This window comes from Garra rufa, chromosome 12 (assembly GCF_049309525.1).
Source record: "Garra rufa chromosome 12, GarRuf1.0, whole genome shotgun sequence".
NCBI classification, from domain to species: Eukaryota; Metazoa; Chordata; class Actinopteri; order Cypriniformes; family Cyprinidae; genus Garra; species Garra rufa.
Window position 1 is genome coordinate 42,610,307 of NC_133372.1, and position 12,002 is coordinate 42,622,308.

The 12,002-nt window shown below is 34.3% G+C and overlaps 1 protein-coding gene across 1 annotated transcript; it reads left to right on the forward strand.

The window, feature by feature from the left end:
- The first annotated feature begins 290 nt into the window (after positions 1 to 290).
- Positions 291 to 11,635, forward strand: LOC141347273 (troponin T, cardiac muscle-like). The gene is made up of 11 exons (XM_073852286.1): positions 291 to 408; positions 785 to 811; positions 972 to 993; positions 1,082 to 1,142; positions 1,432 to 1,548; positions 3,518 to 3,595; positions 4,001 to 4,108; positions 4,185 to 4,297; positions 4,443 to 4,533; positions 4,795 to 4,835; positions 11,406 to 11,635. The coding sequence occupies exons 1-11, from the start codon at positions 345 to 347 to the stop codon at positions 11,443 to 11,445; spliced, it is 762 nt and encodes a 253-aa protein (XP_073708387.1). The 5' UTR covers positions 291 to 344; the 3' UTR covers positions 11,446 to 11,635.
- Positions 11,636 to 12,002: the final 367 nt, after the last annotated feature.

The window sequence follows — 12,002 nt, forward strand, 5'->3', positions numbered from 1 at the left end:
AATGATTTTGAATCGATTAATCGCAACTAATTGTTTTGCAGCTCTTAATATAAATAAAAGTGAAATATTTATCATTATAAACAATGGTTACTTCACTGTAAAAAAATATATATTTTTTTTAAACTGTAAATAAAATAAAGATTATTGTCTTTCGACTTTGATTCAGTGTTACTGTAGTTAAAATTGTTTCAAAGAAACTCCATTTTTTCTTTAATATATTAGCACTTCATAATTATAATTACACAGTTAATAATTATTAGTAATGTACACAAATCGTCTATAATGTTATGCAGGGCATGACTTCAAAATGATCATAATGTGTTTTCAGATAAATCCTCCTGTTTATGTGTTATTTTTTAGGGCTTGTAGAGGCCAGTGGGAAGCAAACACCCAATCCACATCATGCAGGTAATAAAATACAGGATTATTCAGCAAGTGCTTATAATACGATCAACAACACCCAATAATTACACTTTCACAAAGTCACTGAAGAGTGACACATTTGGGATGAAGCTGAGAACAATGTCAGCTATTGTCAGCCTAATGGACTACATCCATCATATTTAAGACCTTTCAAGTACTTCAAGATCTTTAACCTAAAATACTCTGAAAACAATGGTGGCCAGCCAGATTTTTTTTTTTTGAAACGGTTTAGAGAAAATACCTTTTAGTTTCAGATAACAGACGTGTCTTCAGGGCTTCTCTGTGTCTCTTGAGTCTTGCGTAAATCCTGTGGATCTTCATATTTCTGTCATAGCTGACACGGCTGTCTTTTCTTATGTAGATGGTGCGGAGGAACCTGGGGAAGAAGGTAAAAGTGATAACATCAGACTCACTCAAAACTAGTTTTACCCTAAAAATTGAGCCCTGACTCCCTTTGACTCCCTTTAAAAAAACAACGATAAAATCAGCAGCAAGTAAATCATGCATTTGTATTTTTTCTTTACCCTCCTGCCAACCGGATGATGCAGGAGAAACAAAACCAAAGCATAAGTGAGTAAAAAGGTCAAATAAATTATAAATAAAACAGGTTTTATATAAAGGATAATATAACTATACATGCATTATTGTTGATTATTAGACCCTTTGTGCCAGCTTTGGTGCCTCCCAAGATTCCTGATGGAGAGAAAGTTGATTTTGATGTGAGTATTTATTTGATTTCATTTAATTATTGCAGTATACACTTAAACACTTATGCATTTGTTCACTACTGCAACTCCGCGCTGTTGTCCTTGCAGCAGCAATGCAGCTAATGATTTCGCAATACAAAAATACATAAACTGTCATGCCAATAAATCACTCTAAACTTTCAGTTACTAAACTAAACAGTGTTATATGACCTGCACTGTCATAAAACATGTGCTTTGAGTAGTTTTTACTATACTGTACATTACCACTATTACATAATTAGCTTCAAAACCGTATCCTCAGGATATTCACCGCAAACGTATGGAGAAAGACCTGACGGAGCTGCAGACGCTCATCGAGGCTCACTTCGAGAGCAGAAAGAAAGAAGAAGAGGAGCTTATCAACCTCACCCAACGGATTGTAAGACATTTTACAATAATCTTATTCAATTTATTTCTGCTGTCATGCATAACCTTCACCACTGCAACTATAATAAAACAAGTGAACCTCTTGCTGAAATCACCCTGCTGAAAAATCCTATTGACCAGCTAGGTTTTTGTTGGTAAACAGCAAAGCAATTGTGGTCTACCAGCTATATAGACAAAAACAAACCAGGTCTAACCTGCATGGAAACTCATGCATGCTTGTTGCTTTACTCTGCTCTTTCCAGCAGGAAAGGACTGGTTTCACAGAGCCAGACCGTTTACTACATAAATAAATACTTGCAAATAAAGGCATGACTCCATGAACATACATATATGACCCTGGACCACAAAACTGGTCATAAGGGTCAATTCTTTAAAATTGAGATTTATACATCATCTGAAAGCTGAATAAATAAGCTTTCCATTGTTAGGATAGGACAATATTTGGCGGAGATACAACTATTTGAAAATCTGGAATTTGAGGGTCCAAAAAAAATCTAAATACTGAGAAAAAGTTTTTAAAGTATTTACAGTAGGAAATTTACAAAGTATCTTCATGGAACAAGATCTTTACTTAACTTCCTAATGATTTTTGGCATAAAAGAAAAATCAATCAATTTTTCCCATACACTGTTTTTTTGGTCCAGGGTCACATATATTATCACTAAATAGATCTATATGCAAACTGTGCATTGAAATGTTTGGTATTAGTATGATTTTTTTAAGAAATTAGTACTTTTATTCATCAAGGATGTATAAAATTGATCAAAAGTGGCAGTAAAGGCATTTATAATGTTACAAAAGACTTTTTAAAATGCTGTTATTTTGTATTCTTTGATTAACTTTCTGTTCATCAAAGAATCCTGAAGAAAAAAAAAAAGTTTTCACGAAAATGCAGCATATTGGTTTCTGAAGGATTTCCGAAGGATAATATGTGACCCTGAACGACAAACCCAGTCGTAAGGGTCACTTTTTAAAAAAAATTAGATTTATACCTCATCTGAAAGCTGAATAAATAAGCCTCCACTGATGTATGATTTGTAAGGACAAGACAATATTTGGCTGAGATATAACTATTTGAATATCTGAGGGTGCAAAAAAATCTAAATATTAAGAAAATCGCCTTTAAAGCTGTCCAAATGAAGTTCTTAGCAACGCATATTACTAATCGAAAATTAAGTTTTGATATATTTAGGGTAGGAAATTTACAAAATATCTTCATGGAACACGGTCTTTACTTAATATCCTAATGATGTTTGGCATAAAAGAAAAATTGATATTTTGACATTTATAATGTTACAAAAGACTTGTGCTTCAAATAAATGCTGTTCTTTTGAATTTTCAGTTCATCAAAGAATCCTAAAGAAAAAATAGGTTTTTACGAAAATGCAGCATCATTCATAATAATATATATTTCCTGAGCAGCAAATTAGCATATTGATTTTTGAAGGATTTCTGAAAGATCATGTGACCCTGGACGACAAAAACAGTCATAAGGGTCAATTTTTTTAAATGGAGATTTATACATTACCTGTAAGCTGAATAATTTAGCTTCCATTGATGTATGATTTGTTAAGATAGGACGATATTTGGCCGAGATATAACTATTGTCCAAATGAAGTTCTTAGCAATGCATATTACTAATCAAAAATTAAGTTTTGACATATTTATGTAAGTAAATTTACGAAATATCTTCATGAAACATGATCTTTACCTAATATCCTAATGATTTTTGGCATAAAAGATTTTTTGACCCATACAATGTATGTATTTTTGGCTATTGCTACAAATATACCCATGCTACTTAAGACACATGACATTTTAAGATCTTCTATTCAGACTGATATTGTAAGTGCCTCAAACTAAACTCTGAGAACGTTTCAAAGCTTTTAGATGTGCTTAATAAGATTAGTTCATCTTCAAAGTGGGATAAATGTACCTGTTGTTTACATTGTGACCATCAGGAGAACCGCAGGTCGGAACGAGCGGAGCAGCACCGGATCCGCGCAGAACACGACAAGGAGCGTCAAAACAAACTAGCCGTAAGTTTATTAAAGTAGACGTCGCGTCGATGCTATTCAGTTTATTTTACGATGCGGAAATAAGCTGTTATGAGTGAAAGCGTGAGACTTCCGACTTCGGATTCATGAGCCGCTACAGATAAATAATTCAATTATTAACAAAGTGAAGTAAACGGTGAAACTATTTGGGCTACAAACACGTCTTTTTATAAATGAATATAATATAATAACAAATATAATATGATAACAACTTGGCAATACTAAGTAGTATAACGCTGTGTTTTTGTACAGCTAATAACTGGAAGCCAATGTGACCGGAAGTCTCGCACATTCAAATTACAAACGGCCGCGCCCGCAATTACGTTAAAAATAAGAAGAATAGGAAGGAATTGCTTATGATTATGAATGAATTCTTATTTATTTTAGGAGGAAAAGGCACGGAAAGAGGAGGAAGAGGCTAAGAGAAAGGCAGATGATGACGCTAAGAAGAAAAAGGTTCTCGCAAACTTCCAGTTCACCGGATTCATGCAAAGGGTAATGAGCTCAAGGTCAAAAGTCATGGTGAACAATCACTACAAAAGCTTATTTTCCATTTTGTTCTGACTGACAGACAGAGAAGAGGGGTGGGCCTAGGAAGCAAACAGAGAGGGAGAAGAAGAAAACAATTCTTGGTGAACGTCGTAAGGAACTGAACGTCGAAACCCAGAGCGCAGATAAACTAAGGTGAAGAGGTTATCACAACACAACGGTGCATACCTCTGCCAACATGAAATATAGTCTAGTAGCATTACATGCATCAGGACATGAAGCCACAGGCTGTTCTCGTTCATAGACTGGTTGATCATGTTCCTCATGTGCTCTTATGCAGAGAAACCGCGAACGAACTCTGGAAGTGGATGCGCCAACTCGAAGCCGAGAAGTTCGAGATGCAATACAGATACGTGTGCCAGAAATACGAGGTGAGGTTTTATATACAGATTAAGTCTAACAGGATGTTAGAAGACTTTTACATTAGGAGAAAATGAGTTTATGAGATGTACAGTACAATAAAATACAACTATCAATTACACACACATGCAGTCACACCCAGCGCAGACTTGGCAAAACAGTCATCCGGGTTGGTTCCCAGAGTTGCTGTTTGATTGACATGAGAAGGAAGCAAAGTTATGGGGCAATGATTCACCGAGACTGATTCATACTTGTGATTTTATGTCTCGTAGATTACCGTCCTTAGGAATCGAGTCAGCGACCATCAGAAAAAGTAAGTTGCTGTGAAATGGAGCTGATTCATTGATGCATTATCAAAAGTTATGAGTTTCACCTTTGTTTTTGAGGTTGTTCACATGACCTATTAAATTTGGCCCACATTTTACACACTAATGGACCTTTCTCTCATTTTCTGGGTTTCTCATACCGAAAGTCGTCATAGTTGGGTACAATCCAAGAGCAGTGAATAGAAGAGTACCACAAATATATTTTTTGCATTCCCATTTGCTCAAATAGGAAAAGAAAAACTTCACGACTTTCAATCAAAGGAAAAAAATTGAGAGACTGATATCGGCAGTCAGAAGAGAGAACGATGTCAAATTCCCTCCCATAGATGCGGCATTAGGAACACCCTCGCATAAAGCGAGAACATTTTTTAACATTTAAAATTAGGCCTGTATGAAATTAGAAGAAATGTACACTTCTAGCATTCAAAAGTTAAACTTTTTTTACATTTTTGGAACATTAGATCTCTCTTCTGCTCACCAAGGCTGCATTTATTTAATCAAAAATACAGTAAAAACAGTAATATTGTGAATTACTATTACAATTTATAATAACTGTTTTCTGTTTGAAAATATTATTTATTTTGTGACGGCAAAGCTGGATTTTCAGCATCTTTACTCCAGTCTTTAGTATCACATGGTCCTTTAGAAATCATTCTAATATGCTGATTTGATGCTAAAGAAACATTTCTTATGAGAAATCTTGTATTTCCATTAGAATAGAAATCTATTGTAACATTATAACTGCCTTCACTGTCACTTTTGGTCAATTTAATGCATCCTTGCTGAATGAAAGTTTTTCCCCCCTAAAAATCTTTTAAATGGAAGTGTACATTTACAATAATATTTTAAACATACAGTTTGTACAGTACCTCAAATAGTACACTTCAAAAGTTATTTTATGATTCACTAAAGCAAAAAATCAAGCATGCCATTCTGATGAATGTTGAAATTGGCATAAAAATGGCACTGAAGTCATGTTGCAAAAAATCAGGTAGTATGAAGGCAGCTCAGATTAAATTCAATGTGATTCTATGATTTAATAATAATAAAAAAACCCTGCATGAAAAGCCAAAAATCTCACATTTTAGACACTAATCATCACATTTTTAACATTAGGCCTGTATGAAATTAGGCCTGTAAAGAAATGTACATTTAAAAGTTAAACTTTTTTTAAAAATTTGGACATTAGATCTCTTTTCTGCTCACCAAGGCTGCATTTATTTAATCAAAAATACAGTAAAAACAGTAATATTGTGAAATATTATTACAATTTATAATAACTGTTTTTATATTTTAAAATATAATTTATTTTGTGATGGCAAAGCTGGATTTTCAGCATCATTACTCCAGTCTTGAGTGTCACACGATCCTTTAGAAATCATTCTAATATGCTGATTTGATGCTAAAGAAACATTTCTTATTAGAAATCATATATTTCCATTAGAATAGACATCTTTTGTTACATTATAAATGCCTTCACAGTCACTTTTGATCAGTTGAATGCATCCTTAATGCACTTTAAATCCAAAAAATCTTTTAAGTGGAAGTGTACAAATGGATTATTTTAAGCATACAGTTTGTACAATACGTCATATAGTGCACTTCAAAAGTTATATTATGATTCACCCCAGCAATAATTCAGTCATGCCATTCTGATGAATGTTGAAATTGGCATAAAAATTGCACTTAAGTCATGTTGCAAAAAAAAAAAAAAAAAAATCTGATATGTGTGAATGCAGTTCAGATCGAAGTGTTTCTATGACTAAAAAAAAAAAAAAAAATCCAATCTGGACTCCATTCAACTGCATGAACAGCCAAAAACCTGTGCCCTAGCCCCTACAGGTGTTAAATATCAGATATCAAGCAACTGTTCAACAATAAAACATGTTATCTTCAGCTCAGATATGAATAGTGATGAGCAATAGTCCTGAAATAACACACAGTTTTGACCTCGGTGTGTGAAAGGCCTTGGTAAAGACCAAGCTAAGACGTGTAATGCCGCTAGGCTAATCTATCATAGCATCATGTTTCCCGAACTTTCTGTGCGGAATAACAGATGCTGCTTTGTTCTAGCACGACCTTTATCCGTTTAGTGAACCTAATGCCATGCAAAAGAAAACAAACAGATAGCCGGAGGACTTTGTGCATTGCAAGTAAACAGAAAAAGAAGGATGGTTCAGTGTCAGTAGCACATGGTAATACCCTGGCATTTTCATATATACCATGGTATTAAATGCTCATATTTATATACCATATGGTATTTAAATGCAATCTAAGATACTTTAGAGAATAACATGGTACTGTCATCATGCTTGTGTTTAAAAACATGGTATTATCATGTTTATATTTAATATATGTTCATGCAAAATTAAAAATACACACTATTTGTTGTCAACTTAAAATTCCTCATCTGAATTGTACTTGAATGTTATGTTAGTGTCTAAAAATCATGTTTTTATACAAGTTTTTATATAATGCAATTTATAAAATATACACTGTAAAAATATATATATTAATCTAAAATAACTGATTTAATTCAGATAACTTTATATTACTGAATAAATTCTCAATTTGTCTAATGCAACAAAATAATTTAATAATCAGGAAAATAATCAGTTACAAACAATTGCATTAAATGATCATATTCATATACTACATGGTATTTAAATTGTACAATAAGGTATTTTCAAGAATATCATGGTCTTACAAATAATTTTTTTGCCCAAAAACATGGTATTACCATGTTTTTATAGATTTTTATGCAAAATAGAAAAATATGAATAAATACACATTTTTTTGTCAGGTAACTTAAAATATATATTGATATTAAACCCCTTTTTTATTCAAGTAAAAAATCTAATTTAATATTACTAAATCAATCTGACAATCTTAAGTTAATGCAACGAAAATAATAATTTAATAATCAGGAAAATAAGGAGCAAACAATTGCACCAAATGATCATATTAATATACAATATGTGACCCTGGACCACAAAACCAGTCATAAGGGTCTTTTTCTTGAAATTAAGATTTATACATCATCTGAAAGCTGAATAAATAAGCTTTCAACTGATGTATGGTTAGGATAGGACAATATTTGGCTGAGATACAGCTATTTGGTGCAAAAAAATTGCAAGAAAATCACCTTTAAAGTTGTCCAAATGAGGTTCTTAGCAATGCATATTGCTAATAAAAATTTACGTTTTGATATATTTACGGTGGGAACTGTACAAAATATCTTCATGCAACATGATCTTTACTTAATATCCTAATGATTTTTGGCATAAAAGAAAAATCAATAATTTTGACCCATACAATGTATTGCTACAAATATACCTGCGCTACTTATGACTGGTTTTGTGGTCACATATATAGTATTTAAATAGCACTATAAGGTATTTAAGTGCCCAAAATCTTGGTATCACCACGTTTTTATATAATAGTTTTGGATGCGAAATGTAAAAAAATGTCAACTTAAAATATACTAATCAAACTAGACGTCATGTTGATGGAACAGAACAAATTTAATGCACAATTTAATTTTTTACAGTGAATACGGCACTAATTTGATTGCAAAATATACACGACATTGCCAAAAGTATTAGGACACCCCGTTCTATTGAACAGGTTTTAGTAATTTCCAAGGGTACAAATCCTAATGTTTAAGCATGTAAAGATATTCTAGGGCATTGTGTTCTACTAATTTGATAGCAACCGCTTTGACAGGACCCTTTTCTATTCTAACATGACAATCCATCTGTGTATAAGGCAAGATTCAAAGAGAAATGATTCAGTCAATGTGGAAGAACTTGACTGGTCTGCATAAAGACAAGTCCTAATCCCATTTGAACACCTCTGGTAAGGTGACCACCTGCTAATAAGCCCAAGGGGGGACAAGGGGTATGTTTCTGAGGGACAATGTGGGACACTGCCTGGCGCGGCGGTGCCCCCACCCCACGGGCAGACTCACTGATAGTGGTTTACCCATTTCTAGCACATACCACCTTAAATGGTATATTAATAATGCCCTATTCCCCTAAACGTGTAATTGCTGATGTATGCTCATGAATAGGCCAACCAATGTGAATTTTTTTCTCCACTTTTTATGGCAAAACAAAAATCCATCCCTAATGGTGTTTAAAATTGAACTGAGGGAATACTTTGCTTCTTTGAAACTTCTGAAAGACTCCAGTGACCACATTTACTCTCTATGTGAAGATGTCTCAAAATATTTGTCATTGTAACTTGCTAAGCTTCCATGTAACTTTATTTTAAGAATATATGAAGATTGAGGACAATATATGTATGTGAACAACTTTGACTTGCCTTATGGACTGAAGTGCCTTTGCTTACTTTATTTTACATGTTTTTTTTTTCCTATAGTGAAATTGTGTTTTGTAAATAAGTACTTAAATAAAAAAAACTTAAAAAAAAACTGCGAATCACAGAAAAAAAAATACTTTAGCTATTTAATTGTATTTATTTTTCATTAAAATTTATTCACTTTAAATAAATTACAATATATAATTATGGGTTTAACAGGAATTGTAGTTGCTCAACACCACAGGAACAGTTGAAAAAAAAAGTCTTAACTCACAACTCCACAGGTTCAAGGAACGAGAAGGGGGAGGAAGGATGTGAACTTGCATGTTAGTAAAGGCAGGAGCAGGAATTCATTCAATTAATATTCATTTTCCCAGTCTTTCTTGTACCCACACCTTCTCTTTTTAATTGATGATGGCGGTGCCTCAGACTCAGTCTCTTTCTCCATTTTTCGTATTGGAAAGCGCGCATCTAAAAGTTCCTTCCCAGTGTGTCTGGTATGCACTTGAGAGCGCTGTCATGACAACAATCAAAAAGTTGACAACAACCTAGTCAGCAGTTCAAGTGAGGGGTGGGTGTGGCAACAGTAGCATGCTGAACTGTCAAGTAATGTTCGTTTGGCTGCCTGGGGCTCGAGGATATAGCGTGACCAACTTTTTTTGTGAGCAAGCATTGATTATGGGTGACACGGTCTCAATTTGCGGGACGCATGAATTGGGCTTCAAACGCTGTACGCGCACGCGCTACGCGGGACGGGTGGTCACCCTAACCTCTGGTGTGACTCTAAATGCAGACCTTGAGCCAAAAACTCATCACCAATTACCAATGACTTGTAGATATGGATACAGTCATTTTAGACACTTCCAAAACGGTTGCAACAGAAATGGAAATACAATTTATAAATTCATTAATTGTTTCCATCTTTGTTGCCACAGTTTTGGAAGTGCCTTTTTCTGTTCTTAAGAAGGGGTGTCCCAGTACTTTTGTCCATAGTGTATGTACAAGTCATTGGTGTTTGGTGATACATGTTTGGCTCAAGATCTGCATTTAAAGTCACACAAGAGGAGCTCAGCTGAGATTATGACCAGTTAAGTTCTTCCACACTGACTGAATCAATCTTTTTTTTTTTTAACCTTGCTTTATACACAGATGCATTGTCATGATAGAATAGAAAAGGGGTCATGTCCAAACTGTTGCTATAAAATTAGAAGCACACAATCCCCTAGAATATCATTATATGCTTAAACATTAAGATTTGTACTCATGGAAATGACTAAATTAGTCAAACCTGTTCATTAGAAAGGGGTGTCCCAATACTTTTGCCAATATAGTGTATCTGGTAGCATGAACACAGCACTTTTTGTCAACAGTTGTCCAGTTGCTCAACACTAAGCCATGTGGAAGTCGGGTAGCTTAATAATAGACCACCATCACCATAAAATAAACAACTGCTATTCCAATCCCAGCGCTCGATCCCATCATTCAATGGACTTAACAAAACCTTGTAGTCAAACCCAGTGTCGGATAGGTGATATTCAGTATCTCACGCCAAACGCATGACTCCTGTCTGACTCACACCAAATCTGTATGGACTTGCCGAGCTGTTGCGGCTAATGCGACCGCTACTGAACAGAGCCGAAAACACAGCTGGGATGTTCCATCAGACTCATCTGTGGGAATACGAGCTGTCTGACAAAGGATTTCTACAGATAACTATAGTTTCAAATCCTGGTCCAAAACAATTCACAGGCTTTCCAGCGCATTTAATGGCTCTGTTATTGCCCGACTGGGCAACAGTTCCAGCAGCTGTTAAGGGGTTAAAGGGGAAGTTATAGGGGCTCAGACAGACCCCAGGCTCCTGGAAGATCCCATTTAAGCACTAGAAGAATGGGAGATTTGAGCCGCCTGACCTTGCTACTGCCAGAGATTAAGACCACACGTGTGGAAAATCCACCTGTACAAAATAAGACTAATCTGAGGCCAGTAAACAAAGGAACATGGATTTTGTTAACACCTAGTGTATTGTATGCATGCTGTAATCTTAAAAATGAAGGATTTGAACAGATCTTAAAAAAAAGACTGTGGCTCAAACCAAAAAGAAACTTAAAAAATGAGCATAAAACAGGTCACAGATCTGTTCTGACCTGAAAAACAAATATTTACGGTATCATTGTGCACTGATCATTTACGTAATTACAAATGTATTCTAATATGTTTTTTCTTCTCTCTCTTAGTACCAAAAGCTCTAGGAGTAAGAGAGGACTGCGAAAATAAAGCAACTTCGCGAAGACACCAGCACCGATGTTTGCATAAATAATGTGCTGTAATATAATTATACATTCTGATCCTCTTATTTAATGTTTTCTGAAGCGCTACAAAAAATAAAAACAGCTGTCTGAATGACAGATGAAACTGAAAATGGTTTAAAGTGACTAATAAAAAAACACGATATATTAAAAGCAAAGACTCTTTTAATGTTAATTTTATGCATGTCATTATATGCAAAGTGCCTTGATGTTTACAGCTGGCATTTATGATTGCATTGTCCTGATTTAATGTTAATTAATCATAATACATAACACGAAAGTAAAGACATAATTGAAATCTAAAAACATTGCATGCATTTTCAGAAAATTGAAAGCATGACTGTAAGTCTTTATGAAAGACCCTGACCCTGGACCACAAAACCAGTCACGAGGGTCAATTTCTTTTGATAGTTTGAGATTTATACATCATCTGAAAGCTGAATAAATAAGCTATATTTGGCCTCTTTGAAAATCTGGAATCTGAATTACTAATAAAAAATTAAGTTTTGATATATTTACGGTTGG

Excerpts from the sequence above, each read along its gene's own strand:
- LOC141347273 (XM_073852286.1), top strand. The coding sequence starts at position 345 with ATGTGTTATTTTTTAGGGCTTGTAGAGGCCAGTGGGAAGCAAACACCC. Across the intron at positions 1,549-3,517 it reads TCAACCTCACCCAACGGATT|GAGAACCGCAGGTCGGAACG; the intron begins GTAAGACATTTT and ends TGTGACCATCAG. Across the intron at positions 4,109-4,184 it reads TCACCGGATTCATGCAAAGG|ACAGAGAAGAGGGGTGGGCC; the intron begins GTAATGAGCTCA and ends TCTGACTGACAG.